Genomic DNA, 21,570 nt, shown 5'->3' with positions numbered 1-21,570 from the left:
AGTTTGGCCCCATTGGAACAAGGAAAAGTCGCTGCTAGGAAGGAAGAAGGGGTAGGAATGAGATGAAGGGAGGGAGGGAGGCAGTAAGCGGGTCCATATGTAATAAATTAAGGCAGATTCATGAAAATCCGAGGTGGGGTTCAATGGGATCACTCATCACTCGTCCCCGTTTCCTCCCTAAGGATAAGGAGATAACATACCACATCTCTTAACAATCAGCGACTCCACTCTATCTCCTTTTCCTCCTCTCCCTCTCTTTTCCTTTCCCCCCATAGCCAAAATCCAAATACAACGTACTAGCAAGAATCCGTCAAAATTCCCATTTCCAATTTTCCATGACCCCTCTTCTCTCCCTCCACTCCCCTGCCTCGACCTCCGCCCCTTTTTTCCTCTTCACCCCTTCCCCTCCCCATTTCCCTCGCTTCGCCAAATCCCCTCTCCGTCGCTTTCTTCTTCCAACTAAATCATCCCTTTCCAACGACCCTTTTTACTCAACTTCCCAACAACTCAGTCCCCAAGACCCTCAAAACCAGCAGCCTCCCAGAACTCTATTCCCCGGCGGCTACAAGCGTCCCGAGATCAAGGTCCCTAATTTCGTTCTCCAATTGGACCCTGAGGAGGTATTGGCAGATGGCAATGCGCTCGATTTTATTGACAAGGCCGTCTCTAAATGGGTTGGTCTTGTAGTGCTCAATGGGGCCGAAGGAAGCGGCGGCAGGGTTTATGAAGCTGCCCGTTCGTTAAAGGCGGTCGTTAAAGACCGCGCTTATTTTTTGATTACGGAGCGCGTTGATGTTGCCGCTGCTGTCGGTGCTAGTGGCGTGGTCCTCTCTGATCAAGGTTACTGTTGCATTTTGTTTCCTTCTAAACTTTGCTCATTCAAAGGTCATTTTCTTTAAGTAAGAATGGCCAGTGATAATCGAAGTTTGATTTTTTTTTTTTAAATCTGATCAGAGTTAGTAAAATTGTTTTCAAGATGAAATTGACCCGATATTTAAAGCTGCTAAAGTCAATGCATTGATATCTTATCCAACATTGTTGTAATTGTTTACGGGAAATCCTTCTTTTACAGGCCTTCCTGCCATTGTTGCAAGAAACACAATGATGGATTCAAAATCAGAATCAGTCTTTCTCCCTTTAGTAGCTAGGACTGTGCAAACTGCAAATGCTGCCTTAAATGCTTCAAGTTCTGAAGGTGCTGATTTTCTTATATATAATCTGGGTGGAGGAGAACATGTTGATATAGTGGTGAAGTCTGTTTTTGAGAATGTGAAGATACCAATTTTTATTGTAAATAACAATTCACAAGGAAAGGCTACGTCGCATACTGAGGCAGTGGACATTCTCAAATCAGGTGCTAGTGGTTTAGTTGTGTCATTGGAAGATTTGAGGTTGTTTACTGATGATGTTCTGAGACGGTTGTTTAATATTGTATCTGCAACGAATAATAAGCCTCAGGATGACAGTCTGGATGAACTAAATATGGCGGATATCGATCTTGTTACCCTCCAGAAAGTGGGTGTGGCCGGCTTTATTAAAGTGGAGGATAGAGAAAAACAGCTTATTGAGCAGGAGAGATCAGTATTAAATGAAGCGATAAGTGTCTTCCAGAGAGCTGCTCCCCTGGTGATCATTTAATTAAGCTTTGGTAGTTGAAGTTATTTCCATATGGTTATGAGATTATCAATTCTTTTGTTGTTTACTTTTTTGGTTGAATCTCTATGGATTTTTAATGACAGATGGAGGAGATTTCACTTCTTATTGATGCTGTCGCTCAAATTGATGAGCCATTTCTACTGGCTATAGTGGTAATTGTGTGCTGAACTTCAACAAATTCTGGTTGCAGGGATATGCATTGGTATTAGCTCTAAATTTCAAAAGAATGCCTACTCTTTATTTGAAAACATATACCGATATGATGACTGTTTATCTTCTATTTACGTTTGATTTAAGGAAATGTTAAATTAAGGAATGCTTAAGTTTATGGCTTCGGTGTTGGTTGATATGCTGCTGCATATACTAATCACAGTGGCTTCAGGAAATGGGTTCATATCTCATAGGGATTTAGATTCAATAAAACCTCACAAGACACTAGAATCAACTATGCTATGTTTCTCCTTTCTGCTATGCTCTTGGCGCTTGTTTTGAAGGCCATCACACCAGCCTTGCTATCCAATGGTTCATTATTGTGTGCTTTTTTTAGTCTTACCCCATCTGTGTTGAGTAGTTGAGTTTAATTCTCATTTAGTTTTATCCTTCTTGCTGTTTTACTAATAAAACAATAATGCTACTTTTCTATCATAGTTGACAATATGTTTGTAGTCAATCCTTTTCGGAGCTAGGATCCATTATTAGTTTTGCTTTATTTTAAATGATAGTGACTTGAATTAATCGATTGCTTGTGTCTTTTCATGTCATTGTTGAGTATTTGTGTATTGTTAGTGCAAATAGCTCAATGTGATTGAATCCAAGAGGGGGTGAATTGGATTATATTTGTGATTTTGAAAATCCCTTTTCAATTTTGAGAAAGTGAAGTTCTTTAAAAGGGAAGTTTCCAATTCAAAACATGAACAAGATGGATGGTTTCTTGTGAAGTTGGAGAATTTGAAAAGCACAAATGAAAATAAGCAAGTGGACGGAAGATGAAAATCGACACACAAATTTTATAGAGGTTCAGTCTCTTTGCTTACATCCTCTTCTTTAGATTCACTAAGGAATTTAAAATCCACTATTAAAATAAAGTTTACAATAATATCTTTTGTGGATTAAGTACAACCTTACAATGCCTTTCGGTTTTGGTTAAAGCACAACCACTTTACGTTTGCAATTGGTTAAGGTATAACCTCTCAAGGAAAGAAATAGAAAGATAAGATTTCGGCTAAAATGCCTCTACAAGTTTGAGAGTCAGATTGTCTACAATGTTTGGTGAGTAAGAAAATGAGCAATAAATGGACTTTAGATGGTACAACTTGAAGTCTTAAATACAAGAGGAAGAGTACAACAAGTGTTTAATGATTTGAAAGTGAAATCTTCTCTTGGAGTTGTGTTTTCAGATCTTCCAACCTTCATAAATGTTGTAGGAGCTTGATTTTATAGTTGCTGAAGCTTCAGAGGTAGTTGGAAGTGGATTAAATGCAAAATTAGTCGTTTAGCACTTTGTTTAAGATTCCAAGGGTCATCATCTATTGGTAGATTTCATGATTTATCGATAGATTGCCTTCAATATCATTCAACTTCAATCTCATTTATCGATAGATGCAATCATCTATCGATAGATTCATTTTACAACTTATTTTTTAAATTCAGTGGCTATCTATCGATAGATGCAAGTTAGGGTTCTCTTCAATAACTTTCATGTGCCTATCTATCGAAAGATGCGTGTATCTGTCGATAGATGCAAGTTAGAATCCTTTTGAATTTTGCTCCCGTATGGCTATCTATCGATAAATTTGTGGCATCTATCAATAGATGTTCATAGTCCATGTAGTCCAAGTGCCAAACCATTCAACTATCGATAGATGAAGAACATCTATTGATAGATTAGTGACATGTTTTCAAGACTAAGGAGCCTTTTTGCTTGTTTTCAATTTAGGGTGCTTAGCTCTCTTTACTTTACTTCTCTAAAGACCGTTTGGACTTACTTGAAAATCTGAAAACAATTTTGATCACATTAGTTTGTCAAATCAAAACTTGGACTTAATTAAACTTTTAATTTTAACAATCTCGCCCCGTTTGATGTGATAAAACAATTAATCAAAAAAATCTTTTTTGGATCTTTGAGAGACTTCTTTTGAATTCATGCTAAGTTATTAAGAATTTCTCCCCCTAAATTTTTGCTTTTTAAATTGCTTACTTGTATGAATATCAAATATAAATTTTTGAATTCATTCTCTCCTTTTTTGTCATCTCAAAAAGTGAGTGATGAGGAAATGAAAACAGTCATAGAGGAAATAGATGCGTTTAACCACAGAAAGGTCACCAATGTCGACTAACATTCAACAATACCCGACAATCAAAACAAAATCCAGCATATAAACATATTTGAGAAGAGGAATCAAAATATCCAGACTAACGAAGCAAATATCTGAAGAGACAGCAGAAAACAGAGCAAATTAGAGCTAAACATGTTATGATGCATGGGATGAAGTGCACAGGAAACCATCCAACAATGTGGGCCAAAATTGTGATGAAGAAACGTTCTCGTGAGAGATCACTGTGGCGGTGGAAAGTGGGAGTGAAAGTCAGCTTCGAAGTCTCGTTGATGTTGCAATATTTTGTGAATCTGGGCCCCCATGCCATCCACATGGGCAGTCAAACGAGAGTCCATAGTCTCCATGAATGAGAGAATTTGAGTGAAGGTGTTCTCAAGATCAAACGTTGTGGACATAGGTAGGGCACTAGGTTGAGCAGAGGACGGGCCAGCAGGATAAGCAGGTGATTCCCTGTCATTGTTATTAGGGTCGTCTTGAGCTTCATAGTCAAAGATCGGGAGATCTATAGTTGCCTTTTGCACCCACCCAAGTACCATTCTTGAATTCGAACCCTAGCTTTTTGATAGTATGCTCATCAATGGGGTTGAACGGGGCATGGGACTTGAGGGGGTCACAAACGAGTGTCAACAGAGAAGTGATTAATGATCGTACTCACGAGCATGCCATAAAGGAGATTTTTAATGTTGCCTTGGATGGTACAAAACCTGTCATCTATGATAAACTTGGGGAGATCAATTCGAGATTGGAATTCAATGTTGAATAGGAACCAAAGGTCCTATTGGGTGACGGTTGAATCATTGGAGTCGTGAGGACGGATGGTGTGGGTAATGATCAAGTGGAACATACGATCATAAAAGCATAGTCAAGTGTAGCTGGAATTGCCTTTGTCATTTGGGGGCTGATATAAAGATGTCTCTAAGGTTGCCATCATAAAAAATGTATCGGAGATCATCTTGGCGGAATTGAGTGCGAAGGATCATATCAATGAGAGCATGAGTGACCAATATACTTTTGCCCATGACGTGAGTGACAAACTTCTTGTCATGGGAGATTAATTCATCAGACTCTGACTCAAGAAACTTTTGAGTGGCATTGGAGTAAAAAACTCTGACCAAGTTTTCATAATATTTTCGATTTAATCTCAAGTAATGAGTCCAGCCTTGATATTCGAGATTGGTAAGATACGAAAAATTAATTGATGCCGGGTAATCAAAATCAATAACATGCCCAGGCGTTACCTTCTGTTTGGTGAAGTTGTCGCTAAATTTTTGAGCTTGTGAGGGATGGGTGAAGTTTTGAAGGAAAGAGCTCCAGTTTGGGGCGGAGGAGGACTTGGCTTTAATAGGGCCACTGGACTTCGAGCGAGTGGTGACCTTGGTTTGTTTGGGCCTAGGACTCATGATGTAATTTGAAAAAGATGATGGAATTTGGACTAAACATTCGATAGAGAGGGTAAGGGTCGAGAGTAGAGCGAGATAATTGGAGGGCTTTGCTGCTAATTGTGATGTAAGGTGGAATAAACAAAGAGAGAGAGAACTGAGGGTTTGGGGATGGTGAACAGAGATGTGGGTAGGAGTTTTGATCGGATTTGAGGAAATTAGTTGTAGGTTGAGCTGAAAAAGATGGAGCAAATGCTTGGATTGGAGGAAAAAATGTGGAAAACAAACGGAGAGTTGAGAGACTGTGGGAGGGAGAGGGAGGGTAAGGTCGTAGTTTTCAAAAGAATTGAAACGTCAGAAACGTTTAAAGAACCGCATCTATCGATAGATTGTGGTATCCGTCAATGGATTTTTCGAGAATCATTTCATGTTTGTCTTGGGTCCTCATTTGTTGATAGATAATGCGATCTATTGATAGATGTGGTCAGACAGTCTTAGGAAGACCACGAGACTTCATCTATCGATAGATGCTTTCATCTGTTGATACATGGTGTATAACGCCTAGATATTTTTTTCGTTGCTTCTATCGATAGACATGATTGAACCATTGATAGATTGGGCATGAGAGAGTATATTTTGGTCTTGTTAAGCGATCTATCAATAGATATTGACAATCTATCGATAAAGGTTCATTTGGAGCCTTAAAAAATCAAAGTTTTTGCTTTCAAAATGTGCAGAAGGGTCCAAAATTGAATATTTGATTAAATATTAGTTCAAAAATTTGAAGAAAAACATAACAAATAGTAGTTTGGACCAGTGTAAGTGATGCTTGTAGGATCAAAGAGTTGGAGTTTTCACAGAAAATGATTTCTTCAACACTTTAGTGAAATGTTGCTAGAGTTGGATGGTTGTGTATGTGTATGCATGGTTGAGTGCAATGCGAAAACATACATCTCATAATAAAAATCAAACATGAGGCAAGAAGTTCATCTTCATCATCACTAAGTCAAGAAATTTATGGATAGACAAGTATATTCTATTAGTTCGAATGTTTCAATTCAAGATTCATCAAGAACATCCAATTTTCATTGTCTAATTAAGTTGAGGTGTGTTCATGATGCCTAATTCACTTCATATATTGCAAAATGGTTATCTATCAAGAGGCTTAGTAAAGATATCAACTAATTGATCCTTGGTACTAACATACTCAAGAATAATTAGATAGGCTCACTTTCCTCACGAATTTGTTCAATTTGTGTTTTTCTTTTTGTGGTGATTCTTCATTTACTATGGATCCTTCAATATTTAAATCAAGCTCTTCAATTTCTTCTTGAAGGATACCTACATCATCATCAAAATTTTCTTTTCTAAGAGGAGTTAAAATCATCAAATAATACATGAATAGATTTTTCAACAACTAATGTTCTTTTATTAAACACTCTATATGCTTTAAAAGTTAAGGAGTATCCTAGAAATATTCCTTCATCACTTTTTACATCAAATTTACAAAGATTATCTTTTTCATTATTTAATACATAGCATTTACAACCAAATGGACGAAAGTAAGCAATGCTAGGTTTCTTCCCTGTGTAAAGTTCATAAGGAGTTTTCTTTAATGTTGTCTTTACCATTACCCTATTCACAATATAACAAGAAGTGTTAACGGCTTCGGTCTAAAAGTACCTAAATAAATTGTTTTCACGTAGCATGGTTCTAGCTATCTCTTCTAAAGTCTTATTTTTTCTTTCCACTACTCCAGTTTGTTGTGGAGTCTTAGGAGCAGAAAAATTATGGTTATACCCATTCTCATCACAAAGTTGCTCAAAACTTAGGTTTTCAAATTTTTCTCCATGGTCATTTTTAACATTTGTTATTTTGTACCATTTTTTATTTTCAACTATTTTGCAAAAAGAGGTGAATTTTTTGAGGTATCATCTTTGTGAGTAGGAAAGAAAACCCAAGAGAACCTATTATAGTTATGCACAATTACTAAACCATAATTCTTTCCACCTGAGTTAGTGGTCTTAGTGGGTCCAAAAAGATCTATATGAAATAATTGTAAGGCTCTAATGGTGGTTACATCTTTTTTGGATTTAAATGAACTTATCTTATATTTGCCTTTAGCACAAACATCACAAAGTTGATCGCTTTCAAAATTAAGCATAGGGAGCCTTATCACAAGATTTAAAGATAGTAGTTTTGAAATAGTGTTTATGCTAGCATACCCTAGTTTCCTATGCCATAGCTAGCTGTCTTCATTTTTTTAAGCCATAAAACATACATTGTTAGAAAATAAATCATCTAAGAAAACAACATATGTATTTCCTTATCTATGGCCAACAAACAGGGTCTCCTTTGTTCTAATGTCAACAACATGGCCAATTAATAATTCAAATATTACTCTTAAGACTCTTGTCACAAAGTTGACTAACATTTAATAAGTTATGTTTTAAGACTATTTACAAATAAAACATTTTCTCTTTAAGAGGAGTTTTTACTAATGGTACCAATAACTTCATTGTTACCTTTTGAGTTGTTACTAAATGTTATATTTCCTCCTTTCTTTGGTCTTAATTCCTTGAATGATTCGTTTATTCTAGTCATGTGTCTAGAGCATCCGTTATCATGATGCCACTTCCCTCTTTCTTGTGTTCAACAAAATTCAAGTAATTGATTTTGGTACCTAAATTTTCTTGAGTCCATATGAGATAGTGTTTTTGGTTCCTTTTGGAACCCATTCCTATTTTACCACTTTATCATGTGGAGGTTTATTTCCTTGGAATGCATACACTCTTGATTTTCCTACCTTTAAAGGTGATAGTTCTCAAAGGCCCAGAGTAGGTAGAATGTCCTACTTTATGACTATAAAAGCTTCTAGTGAGTGAGCTATGTTTTCCATTTTCTTTAACAAAGAAATTTTTAAAGTGAGTTTCCTTTTGAGTATCGTCGTAACCTATTCCCTTTTTGTTAAAGAATTCTCTGTATTTTTAACATGTTATTTAATTTTTGTTGACTCATCTTGAATTTTGAGAATGTAATATGCAAAATCTCATTTTCTTTTTTGGCTCATTTCTCTCAATTTTCAAGTCTTTAACTATATGTTTTAGTTCCATTTGTCTTGATTAGTGACTCATTTTTCACTTTAAGCTTGGATATGATGTTTTTGTATTTCAATGTCTTCTTTTCGAATTCAAATACTATATCATTATATGCATCTTGTAGTTCATCAAATGAGTATTGAGTCTTGATGTAGGAACTAGAGTTATGAGAGGTTGAGCATGCCTTGGTGTCTTCAAGCGCTATGAAGCAAAAGTTGGCAACTTCATCTTCTTCATCTTAAGAGTCGTCACTATCACTCCAAGTGGCAACCATGACTCTCTTCTTAAAGTTCTTTGGTGCACTGTTCTTGTTTGAACATTCATACTTGGTGTGTCAATTTTCTGCACTCAGCATATTAAGTGGTTTTTGTTATGTTCTCCTTTAGGCATGTCTCTTTTAGGGGGTTTTCTACCTTTATAGTTTTTTCTTATAAATTTGCTAAATCTTTTGGCTAGCATGGCTAGGTCCTCATTTTCCTCACTCTCATTTCTTATGGCTCTTTCATGTTCTTCAATTGTAGATTTTAATGCTATTTGTTTCTTCTTGGTGTTTTCCTTCTTTTCATCATCTAGAGCACTTTCATGTTTTAAGATCATTTCATAAGTAAGGATTGTATAAGTTCTAGTTTAAAATCATTTAGATTTCTTGCTTCCTCTATAATTGTCACTGTTGCTCTCCATGATTTGCGAAGACTATAAAGTATCTTTTTAACCAATTGAGCATTTAGGAAGTTTCTGAGGCTTTTAATCCTCCAACTATGTTTGTGAATCTCTCGTACATTTGATTTATAGTCTCACTTTCTTTCATCCTAAATAGCTCATAATTATGTGTGAGAAGTCCCATTTTGGATTCTTTAACTTGGTTTGTTCCCTCATAAGTTATTTCTAATGGGTATCTCAAATTTGTTTAACTGTCTCACACATGGAATATCTCAAATTTGTTTAACTCTTACACATGGATACTCTATTAAATTCATTAGCACTTAGAGAGCTAAGGAGTGTGTTAAAAGCATTGCAATTTATTTGTATTAACTTCTTTTCTTTATCATCCCATTCTTTTATAGTTTTTATAATTGTTTTTTTATTTTCTTCCTTAGTGGGAACATATGGACCATCCAAGATAACATTCCAAACATCTAGATCAACTGATTGAATGAACATTTTCATTTTTTTCTTTCAATAAGGCTAATTTGTACTAGAGAAAAATGGAGGTCATTGAGTTGAATGTCCTTTACCAAGAACAATTGAAGTAGATTTCATTGTAACATGTTGAGCTTAGCTTTCGGATCACTTCAAGGTTGTTAGACCTACAAAAAAGAGCCCTTGCTTTGACACCAATTGTTAGTGCAAATAGCTCAATGTGATTGAATCCAAAAGGGGTGAATTGGATTATATTTATAATTTTGAAAATCCCTTTTCAATTTTGAGAAAATGAAGTTTTTTAGGAAGTTTCCAATTAAAAACATGATCAAGATGGATGGTTTCTTCTGAAGTTGGAGAATTTGAAAAGCACAAATGAAAATAAGCCAGTGGAAGGAAGATGAAAATCAACACATAAATTTTATAGAGGTTTGGTTTCTTTGTCTATGTCTTCTTTTTTAGATTCACTAAGAATTTAAAATCCACTATTAAGATAGAGTTTACAATAATATCTTTTGTGGATTAAGCACAATCCTATAATGTCTTTTTGTTTTGGTTAAAGCATAACCACTCTACCTTTTCAATTGGTTAAGGTATAATAACTCAAGTTAAGAAATAGGAAGATAAGATTTTAGTTGAAATGCCTCTAAAAGGCTGAGAGTCAGATTGGGTACAATGTTTGGTGAGTAAGAAAATAAGCAATAAATGCACTTTAGATGGTACAACTTGAAGACTTAATTACAAAAGGAAGAGTACAACAAGTGTTTAATGATTTGAAAGTGAAATCACCTCTTGGAGTTGTGTTTTCACCTTCATAAATGTTGGGGGAGCTTGATTTTATAGTTGCTGAAGCTTTAAGTAGTTGGGAGTGCATTAAATGCGAAAATAGTCGTTTAGTTTGCTGTTTCAGACTTCAACCGCCATTATCTATCGGTAGATTTCATGATCTATCGGTGGATTGTCTTCAATATCATTCAACTTTGATCTCATCTATCAATAGATGCAATCATCTATCGATAGATTCACTTCAGAACTTATTTTTGAAATCCTCGAGTGGCTATCTATCGATCGATGCAAGTCAGGGTCCTCTTCAATAATTTTCGGGTACCTATCTATCGATAGATGCATGTATCTATGGATAGATTGAAGTTAGAATCCTTTTGAATTTTGCTCCCGTATGGCTATCTATCGATAGATTCACGGCCTCTATCGATAGATCTTCACAGTCTATGTAGTCCAAGTGCCAGACCATTCAGCTATCAATAGATGTTCTTCATCTATTGATAGATGGACTTATCTATTGATAGATGAAGAACATTTATTGATAGATTAGGGACATTTTTCAAGATTAAAGAGCCTTTTTGCTTGTTTTCAATTTAGGGTGCTAAGCTCTTTTTACTTTACTTTTTTAAAGACTGTTTGGACTTTTTTGAAAACCTGAAATCAGTTTTGATCACTTTAGTTTGTCAAATCAAAACTTGGACTTAATTAAACTTTTAATTTTAACATGTATAGATTTGATTTTTTTTACTGTTTTGTATGAATGTTCCCTAATCGTAATCTTAAAATTTGCAATAGTATTTCCATTCTGAATATATTGACCTTATTAAATCAATAAATTCTATTTGTTCTGCAGTGAGGAAACTAAACATTGTAAATTGTTCTTTTATTCATGCATAGACTGTTGCTTGATCCTGTTATAAGTTTCGGCTTTGTAGTGAATTATTTTCTTATGTCATTTGGATTCTCAGGGTGAGTTCAATTCTGGTAAATCCACTGTCATTAATGCTCTTCTTGGGGAAAGATACCTCAAAGAGGGTGTTGTTCCTACAACTAATGAAATCACTTTGTTGCGCTACTCTGAGTTGGATGGCAAGGACCTACAGCGTTGTGAAAGGCATCCAGATGGTCAATTAAAATGTTACCTTCCTGCTCCAATTCTCAAGGAAGTGAGTGCTTTTGGTTTTTCCTAATTTCTAGTCCTGAATTTAAGGTCAGAGATCCCTTCTTCTGGTTATGTCAGTGGTTGGTTTCTCTGTACCTATTAACAATACTTCTTGTATTTGTGCTTGCATTTGCATGCAAGCATCCTAAATATTTGTTAGTTTAGAAGCCTAAATTTCATGCAGGTAGTTGTTAGTTGATACTTCAAAATTTTGATCCTTTCATGTGTATGTGTTCTTCATGTTAAGTTGTTGCTTAAATAAACTTACTCTTCTCTATATGTTATAATTGTTAATCTTGTTGAAAGTTTATATAATCACCAGATACATCCACCTTGCTTATTTTTATCGAACTTGCTGATCTCATTCATGCCAAGTTGCCTTTAGTTTTAAAAAAAAAAAATCCAGAATCTGCTTTGATGGATTGTGCACTATTCTTGAATGTGACATGCAATTTTAATTGTGAATAAAACTTTGTGAAGATGCTATATGTGTTTATTACATGGGGAAATGATCACTGACAGTTTTACTTTTAAAAATATATATATATCAAGCACAATAGTTCATAACGCTAGTTGCTTATAAGTGAACTTTCAAATCTATATTACAAATGAAAATTTGAGATGTGTGCTGAGAATCATATAGGTTGAGCATATCACATGAACAATGAGAAAAAGGCAAGATTGATGAATAGGGAAGTTTAGTGAAAGTAAACACCATGTAGAAAGCTGATTATCTTCTGCTGCCTTTTTTCCTCATTGTGTTTGCTTTCCTGGAAATAGAACTGTTTATGTTATAAAACTAATTTTTAATAGTTCCTCTTGAAAACAGATGAATATTGTTGATACGCCAGGGACGAATGTGATTCTTCAGAGGCAACAACGCCTGACAGAGGAATTTGTCCCTCGTGCAGATCTGCTTTTTTTCGTTATTTCAGCTGATCGGCCATTAACTGAGAGTGAGGTATGGTTAGTTGTGTATGCTTCTTTTTGTTCTCATTAGTTGTGTGAGACAATAAATTAAAATTATGTGGGCGCTGAGTTTTGTAGTCAATGCTGCTTGTTGTCGAGGAACACAGTACTTAACACTATATGGAACTGGAAAAGTTCTACTATGATATGACAATTGCCATGCAAAAATTTCTTCAATCATTTTGAAGTTCTATCAAGAGTATTTTCTCATGGCCTCTAGGGGAATTTTCTTTGACACTTTTAACTCTCTTTTTCTTTGATATTATTATGTAATGAATCCAAAGGTTCATTAAGCAAATGCATAATGCTAGTCAAGATATCAAAGAATATCCTATAAGGTTGCTTTTGGAAATGTTGCATCGTGATAGATGCTTTTCATTTGGCTTCATGAACATCAATCTTTGTTTTTTTGTCACATTACCCTTTTGAATTTCAGAAAAGTTTAAACGTGGATTTTGCCAACTGAAATAGTTCAATTGAAGATTTTCTAAGTTGATCTGAAGTGAACTGAATGCCTTCAGCACATGCTGTTCTTTTCAGGTTGCTTTTCTTCGTTATACTCAGCAGTGGAAGAAGAAAGTTGTGTTTGTGTTGAACAAGGCTGATCTTTATCAGAACGTTCAGGAGGTTTAATTTTTCACCTCCCACTGATTATGGATGCTACTATTAAGTCAGTTACTTCATTTAAGTTGACCTACTAAGACACTTTCTGAGAGTTTACTATTTATCTTTGTTTTCTGCAGCTAGAGGAGGCAATATCTTTCATCAAAGAGAATACACAAAAGTTGCTAAACACGGAAGATGTAACATTATATCCAGTGGCTGCACGATCTGTTCTTGAAGAAAAGCTTTCAGCATCATCTGGTGTTGGAAAAGAATACAGAGAACTATCAGTCTCTGATTCAAATTGGAGAACCAGTAGCTTTTACAAACTTGAAAACTTCTTGTATAGTTTTCTAGATGGATCAACTGCTAAAGGAATGGAGAGAATGAAGCTCAAACTTGGAACTCCAATTGCAATTGCAGAGCGAGTACTTTCTGCTTGTGAAACTCTTAATAGAAAAGACAGCCAGTCTGCTGAGCAGGACTTGACATCTGCAAATGAAATTGTTGATAGTGTGAAAGAGTATGTGATAAAGATGGAAAATGAGAGCATCTCTTGGAGAAGACGAGCTTTGTCAATGGTATAATTTTAGAAATACTAAACTCGTTTGAGTCGGAGGCAAGTAGGCGACTTTGTTTTTTACATGGTGTTGTCTATATTTATATGGTGTATTCTTGTGCATCGTTTTGCAGATTGATACTACAAAATCACGTGTTCTGGAGCTCATAGAATCTACACTACAGTTATCAAATCTTGATCTTGTTGCCTCATATGTACTCAAGGGGAGATCGTCTGCCACACTGCCTGCCACTTCAAGGGTTCAAAATGATATACTTGGTCCCGCACTCGCTGATGCACAAGTGAGTTAATGGCTCAGACCTCTTCATGATCTAGGTTGTGTGGAAAGTATATGTCTATTTACAGTGTCAAGTTAATTGGAGCCCATCTTTATACAGCTGCATATGCAAGTTGCTTGCTTATGAATTTATTGTATGTAATTGCATAACAGAACTTGCTTGGAGAATATCTGACATGGTTGCAATCGAATAATGCTCGTCAAGGAAGGCTGTATAAGGAATCTTTTGAGAAAAGATGGCCATCCCTTGCCTATTCAGACAAACAGCATCATCTGGAGACCTATGAACTGCTGAGAACATTGGATCAACTCAGCTTGAGAGTGATAGAGAACTTCAGTGCCAATGCTGCTTCCAAACTATTTGAGCAAGAAGTTCGTGAAGTGGTGAGTTAAGAATTTCTCAAAATAAAATTAAAACTTGCCCGAACTAATAAAGTAAGATATGGTAACAGGGCAGTAGTCTCTCTGATGTCTAAATGTAAGGCATTTGAAAGAAAAGCTGGAACCACAATAATATTGGAAGGGTGGCATGCATGCGTGTCATAAGCTGAAACTGTATCTCTCCTCATTCTACCTTTTGCTTGGTTATTGTTGATAGTCACCATTGTCGGTGTGCAATTATATTTATATGTTGGATGTCCAGGAAACGAAAAAAAGTTTGAAGCAACTTCTATAAAGAATGGTTATTTACTGTCCCTAGAAAAACTCCAGGTCCTATTGTTTTTGTTTGAGCTCCCAGGGGGCCATGTTTTATTTGCAGAAGTTTGTTTTTTCATTTTATGATAATAAATGAACTGGTATATTTAGGTATTGTTTGGGTGATCAGAAAGATTATGTTGACAGTTGTTTGTAACTGAACATTCTTTTGGAACTCTTTTGAATTTGCTCTTTTATTGTTGTTATATTTGTATAATTTTATTTTTCAATGTTAATTTAAATATGATTGAATTCACCTGAATTGAAATGTTTTTACTTCAACCTCAGTTCTTGGGGACTTTTGGTGGACTTGGAGCAGCTGGTTTGTCTGCTTCACTTCTAACATCTATATTACCTACCACTTTAGAAGATCTTCTTGCTCTAGGCCTATGTTCTGCTGGAGGGTACGTATCTTCTTGAACTTCTATTTTCTTTGTTCTTCATGATTTATTTGTTTTCTTCAAGGAGCATGCCTAAGTTTTCCTAATAATGAGTAATCTGTGTGACATAAGGTCTCTATTGTATAAAAACTATTGATCATTCTGTGCGTTAATCCTTTCCTAAGTGACCGTCAGACTTCATTTTGTATGGTATTGGATTTTACTTTCTTTTGACGTTAAATATTCTGAATATATTTTGTGTTTTGAATCAATAATTAAGTAAATACTCTTATTATAGGTTTATAGCCATTTCAAATTTTCCAGCGCGGAGACAAGAAATGATAGAAAAGGTGAAAAAGACAGCAAATGTATTGGCACGGGAGCTTGAAGATGCAATGCAGAAGGATCTTTTAGAAACTACTGAGAATTTGGGAAAGTTTGTAAGAATAATTGGGGAGCCTTATCGAGATGCAGCACAAGAGAGACTGGACAAACTTCTAGAGATAAAAGATGAACTATCAAACGTGAGGGAAACACTTCAAACGCTACAAGTGGAAATTCAAAATCTTCATGTATCATGACACCAGTTTAATGAGCAGATTTCTTTTGGGCATTCCTCTTTGGTAGTGGAGGGAAGGTTATTGTATCTGCGTTATAACGTCTCTATCCCGAGTTCTTGGGGTCGAGTGTACAATGTTATCACGTACTAGTAAAAATAAGCAATGGCAGATAAATTTTCCAGCATCTTCAAACTGGTCAGCAGGTGTTATTGAATGTTGTAACGGAATACTTTAGGAATTGTATGCAGCTGCAGATGTAAGCAGTGTAAGCAAGCATCTTATGCTGCTTTTACGTTTTATATTGGATGAGAGGTTTTAAGTAAAGAACAATGCATCTTCCAGTTAATTGTGTATAAGCTTTGACTTAGAATTTGATGAAAGATTATTCCTTTTGTCTATTTTTATTTTTATGTGTTTTTTTCCCGCCAATGTCGTGCCTCTCAACTTTGTCGGCTAACATTAAAATTTTTTGACATCCATTGTTGAAATCTGAACCAGTAATCGCACGTTAGAAAAGCTAAAAAGCTTCTTTTAAAGAAAAACTAATTATTACGAGAGCAAAAGTATAAAACATGGTTTAGATAAATAGTATAATAAGTTATTACTAGTATTAGTATTGTATTATTATATTTAGTGAGTGCTAGTTGAGATTCGAGCTCCATTGGTCCACAATGATATCTATAGACCGGCCACAAAGTTTGTCGTCAGCCCTTTATAGATAATCATGGTAATTAACAAAGCTGCAACCATTGATGTCAAGGCACGTGTACATGGTTTCAACTTAAATCGTTTTACTAACTCCTACGAACAATGGAAGGAAAAAATGGGGTGCTGAAATAGTCATAAAGTTTATTGTGTACCAGGGTGCGCCTCCTGTCCTGGGTTGACATGTTTGCATAAGCCATGGATTTGATTCCATCATCTTTCTTGGTAATGATATTTAAAGTGGAAGGAGACAAATCAATAAACATGACTGCAATAAGGGCAAGAAAACAGACCTAACTTTAAGGTTTTTCCAATGGAGACCAATGGGGCATTGCCATGCAAAGAGTCTGCTTTTCCGCTGGTTGGCCAACCTTAAAAGAAAAGAAACACAAGGGAAAAAAAAAGGGGGGCAGATTTCGAAAGCAAATTCGATGGTTAGGGCAAAGAGTGTGTGCAATTGGCACATATTCTTGTCAAGCCGGCCTCAACAGCAAAATTCAAAACTAGGCTAGAGCCTGTACTGTAGACTTCTTTACTTGGATACGTAGTAGTGCTTTAAAGCATTCCCTATTAAGGCTAGAACCTCCAAGACTGCCTAAGCAACTCTACAGTCGTACCCTTTTCCACTGGTGTTGAGTGTATATAAAAGAGGAAGTAAGAATTGGAATTCAGACAGAGACCTTGGACCTAATCTTAGTACAGAGAGATCTAAGGCGTACTGCCAAATAATTGTATCATGTCTCTGGTTTGGAAGTTGTAAGTGTCACAAAGATGATAATTTCTAGTTACCACACATCAATATATTTCTAAATGCGTGCGTATGTCCTAGCTGAGTATCTTAAAGGGATGGATTTGGTACATGGCCAATGCTGTAATGCATTTGCATACACTGCTTCATATAAAGTTTGATTTACTTGTTTTGGAACTTGGGTCAGGTATCAGCTGCCCTTCCATGTCTGCCTCCCTCAGACAAACTTTTATAGAAAGATGGGAGCTCAAAACCAATGGACAAACAACAAGTGCTTGACAAGGATGCGGGGAAAAACTTTGATGCTCGCAAATCTCATGTGTACATTTCCTGCCTGTCTGTCTCGTTAATTCTGTATGGACATTTCCATTGTTCAACTTGGTATTCAGGCATGCAGCTAATTTTGACTTGCTTTTGCTTCAACTGCAACCTTGTAATAATTAGTTTGGAGGTAAAAGGAAAAAGGAATTACATTCTATTAACTTTGTTTAAATTAAATTTATAATCGAGATAAGTGGAAATTACTACTTACAAAGAACAATAAATTGGAAAAGCAAAAGGTTGTAGTAGTACAATTCATGAGGTAACACATGCTATCCATCAGCACGAATTGCTTGGCCAGATGAGGATGACATATTCAAGTAACTATCTTTTTAATTTGTTTGTTCTTTTTGAATTGGGTGGTTAATTAGAACAAAAGAAAGAAGAAACAAACTGTCATCCATTGTGTCAGTTGATACTTGTGCATAGCAAATCTTTTCCTTCCATTTGCTATATGCTGGAAAACTGATCTTAAGCGTATACTTTCCCCCATTGTTTCCTCATTAGTGAACGACAGCGTGGACTATTGGATGATGATTAAGTCTACAACAACGAGGGTTCCCCTATTCACGGATAAAAAATATAAGGACCAAAAGACAAAACAGATAAAAGTGGGGGTTGCAGCCCCATTATTGGAAAAGGGTCTCTTCAGTTCTTGAATAAGGAACTTACTGTCTTCCAATGGAGGAGGCATTGGAGACAAACATCCATATTTCAACTGCAACTGTGGGGTTTTAAGTGATTGGAAAATTTGTTCTCTCTCTCCACTAAACTTAAAATTCTCCAACTTGATACCAGGAATATGTTTTAGGGCAGATGACCCGTAGGAGTTTAACACCTCCCATGTTCCACAATCTTGTATGCTTTCTTTTAATCCCTTGGTGACAATAATAGTAAGAGATAAAATCTGAGAGTTGTGGAGAGACATCCTCGGTTAAAGTTTAAGATTTCGAATTCTAAAATGAATCAACATAATCCAAGATTATCAATCACATATATCAAAAAAAATAAAAAAATGCTTATTGAAACTTAAAAGTGATAGGTATTGAATTGACAACTCAATTAATTAACTTACTAATCACTCACTTCCTTGTTAGTAGTATTTGTGCAAGTCCGTAATAAGTTTTAGATGCCAATAATTAAATGCCTAGTTTGGAGGTGTCACGGTCAGGGTGTGCTCCAATAATTGTGATTAAAAATACTACATGTTAATGGAAAAAAAAAAGGGAGGGGGATTATAATAGAGGATCTAAAACTCTCCATCCTTCTGACGTTTAACAAAGAAAAGAAACAAAGCGTCTATCCTTGATATCTAAATTAACATGCATTTCTTGCCTGTTCCAAGTTGTTGCCAGGTAGCTCAATTGAGAAATTGTAGCTTGCTAGCAACAAACAAGAGAAGGGAAGTGCCAATTTGAGGTCCATCCATCCATCCATTATTATCCCCTTGAATGTACCTATTTGCCATACATTTTTCCCCTCATCTCTTTAATAACAATGTGGGGTTACGCTTATAATGAGAGCAAAGAAAGAAATTAGTCTCCTCAACAACAGAAGCAAGATAGGAGATAGTGGAAAAGATTTTTGTTGCCCTTATGCCGAGGCTTTTAGAAATAATGTTGTACGAGACAGAAAATTTTACTAACATCTTAGAAGCAAACAATCCAGTCCGTACTATTTTTTGGCAATTACTTAACAAACAAAAATAAAATGTTATATTATATTATATTAGTCCATTATAAAGGTCAGAGATGTGAAAAAGCAAGGTGATGTTGCTTTCCTTTGCCCCCATATTAGAAAAATAGAATTAATGTGAAGTGAGATTTAAGGTGTGCATAGTAAGCTTTATGATTGCTGAATGAAAAGTTATAAGACCTCTTGCCTTAGAAGACATTAAAAGTAAAGGTTCATTCATAAAATTTAGTATCATCTGCCAATTAACTCTTCTCCTTTGGTCGGTTGTCTCACACATAATTTCAGTTAATTACACTAAAGATGATCATTGATCTAATTCTTTAGGACCCAATCTAATTAAAATAGAATCTTGCAAACATCACTAAATCCTTTAGTAACTTGATTGAATAAGGGTGAATGCAATTGTTAGTTATTGGAAGAGCAAAAGATATGCGGGTTTGGGTGTCCTTTCACTTGAATGCTGTGCTATGTTTGGTTTTGTTTCACTAGTTGGGAGTGCATGACGACTGTGAAGAAAATTAGGCAAAGCTAAGACAACTTCAAGCAATGGTTAAAACTGTACATAAGTAGAATCAATGCTTTTCTTTCTGGTTGCTATGTTTGGTTTCCTTCTGATAGCAAAACAAAACCCACATCTCATAATAACTTATTTTGGTTAACATAAAAAATTTTAAAAATAGAATTATATATGTACATAAGTAGGAGTCTGGGTTTGGTCGTTTTAGCAACTATTTACTTTGTTGTGTTTTTTATCCTGAAACAAGAAACAAGTTAACTTTATGATCATTTGTAACAGCAAAGATGTCTTTACCATGTTTTGATAAAAGTTTAAATCCAATAGAAATCTACTTTATCTCTTTATTTCTTTTATGGTTTCTAATGTGTGGCAGAGTACAGAGTTTGTAAAAATTTTAGTGGGCGTGAAAAGGCCTTTCTCCCTCATTCCACTGTGGCGATGACCTTCCACACATTGTCGCTCACTTCTCCTACTATAAATCATCCCCCACCCCGTTCAATTTTCTTTCATGTTCACTGCTTTGTTCCTTACCAATTTCTCTCCCTCCCCAAAGCCACCCATCTTCATTAACAACCAAAAACCAATACATTGGGGTTTCTTTGGTTTTTTTTTTATTTTTATAAAAGGCTTTCTCTTTCATCTGCATCCCCACCTCTCCATTTGATCTCAGAAAACTCCAAAAAGAGGTGAGGAAAAAAGAAGGTTTTTTCTTTCCCTTTCATTTTTAATCCAAGAAAACGAAGCTCCCCTGTTTCTCCCCTGTTTCCTCTGTTTTTCCCAACATTTTATTGTGGATAAGAAAATGTCCTCAAATGTCTGTCAAGGGTTGCAATCATGCCTCGAGCCAAGGCTCGTCGAATCACGTTTTTTGAGGCTGAAACTGGCTCCACCAAAAACGAATTTTTCTGGCTCCATTGTTCCTAGGCCCTGTTTCACAAACCCTGCCCTTCCTGAGACCAAGCCTTCGCCCTATAACGAAGAAAAGAGCACCACCATCACCCACAATAAGAGCGACACCAATGATTGCAAACTGATAGGTGGCAATCAAAATATTGACAGGGGTGGGTGGATTTTCCTGCAGTCCCTCGCCGCCAACGCCAAAGATTCTACGGAGAATGGCAAAGTTTATGTGCACCCTCTTGTTAAGCGTTCAGCATCTATGCTAAGTGAAAAGAGTCTTGAAATGTGCACCGAAAGCTTAGGGAGTGAAACCGGCAGTGAAGTTAGCGAGAGCAGCGATGACATTTCCTTGCTTTCATTAGAAACCGTGGTTTGCAATCCATCAAAACCAAGGGAAAGTTTGGTGGCAAGAAAAATGACTCGTAGCAGCAGCTTTCCACCTCCTTTGACATCCATTAGCGGTTCCAATGGTGTTCAAGTTAGGTCTCACCGGGAAGGCGGCCGCCTAGTTCTTCAAGCCGTCAGCATCCCTCCTTGTCATAGTTACTTCCATGCAGAACGAAGCGAAGGGAGGCTTAGGCTTTCCCTTTTGAAGGATGCAACCCCGATTTTCGGCGACGAAGACGGCCAAGAGGAAGACCAAGAAGTAGTAGAAGAGGACGAACATGGAGTAGACGGAGAAGTTGAGGATGAGGAGTGTTATGGGGGGAGGATAGGAAGGAAATAGTGGGAATGTTGGGGGTGAAATTGGGACAGGGAAGTTGCCAAGGCCAAGCAGCTGCAAAGAAAGTGGCGGGGCACAAAGGTTTGCTCAATTGGGAGCATTCTGGGTGGCAACTTAAAAGCTAAAAGTTGAAGATTTTCTCAACCCGCGGAGAATTACTATTATTGGATTCCCTAATCCATTTTTCTCCACTTTTTTTTTATTTTTATTTCTAATTTTCTGTTATTAAGTTTGAGATTTCCGTACCATGGATTTCCTAAATATGCTTATGGTAGTTATTATCGTTATTGGACCACCTCGTGTCTCTCCCTATTTCCTGCTCCAGTCTTCGCTTTACTTAC

The 21,570-nt window shown here is 36.1% G+C and overlaps 2 protein-coding genes across 2 annotated transcripts; both read left to right on the top strand.

Moving 5' to 3' along the window:
* The first annotated feature begins 138 nt into the window (after positions 1 to 138).
* Positions 139 to 15,965, top strand: FZL (FZO-like protein). Its single transcript, XM_021424285.1, has 11 exons — positions 139 to 840; positions 1,073 to 1,626; positions 1,740 to 1,808; positions 11,361 to 11,558; positions 12,384 to 12,515; positions 13,064 to 13,150; positions 13,267 to 13,707; positions 13,820 to 13,987; positions 14,137 to 14,367; positions 14,968 to 15,083; positions 15,358 to 15,965. The coding sequence occupies exons 1-11, from the start codon at positions 336 to 338 to the stop codon at positions 15,638 to 15,640; spliced, it is 2,784 nt and encodes a 927-aa protein (XP_021279960.1). The 5' UTR covers positions 139 to 335; the 3' UTR covers positions 15,641 to 15,965.
* Positions 15,966 to 20,036: 4,071 nt separating this feature from the next.
* On the top strand, positions 20,037 to 21,351 carry LOC110413842 (protein FANTASTIC FOUR 2-like). The gene is given in 2 exon segments (XM_021424830.2): positions 20,037 to 21,219; positions 21,221 to 21,351. Coding segments are annotated over 2 exon segments (939 nt in total). The 5' UTR covers positions 20,037 to 20,407; the 3' UTR covers positions 21,348 to 21,351.
* Positions 21,352 to 21,570: the final 219 nt, after the last annotated feature.

Source organism: Theobroma umbraticum, unplaced genomic scaffold, assembly GCF_002168275.2.
Source record: "Theobroma umbraticum cultivar Fairchild unplaced genomic scaffold, ASM216827v3 scaffold_4.1, whole genome shotgun sequence".
Lineage (NCBI taxonomy): Eukaryota > Viridiplantae > Streptophyta > Magnoliopsida > Malvales > Malvaceae > Theobroma > Theobroma umbraticum.
Note: the sequence above shows the minus strand (reverse complement) of the source record. Positions and strands in the feature narration are given on the sequence as shown.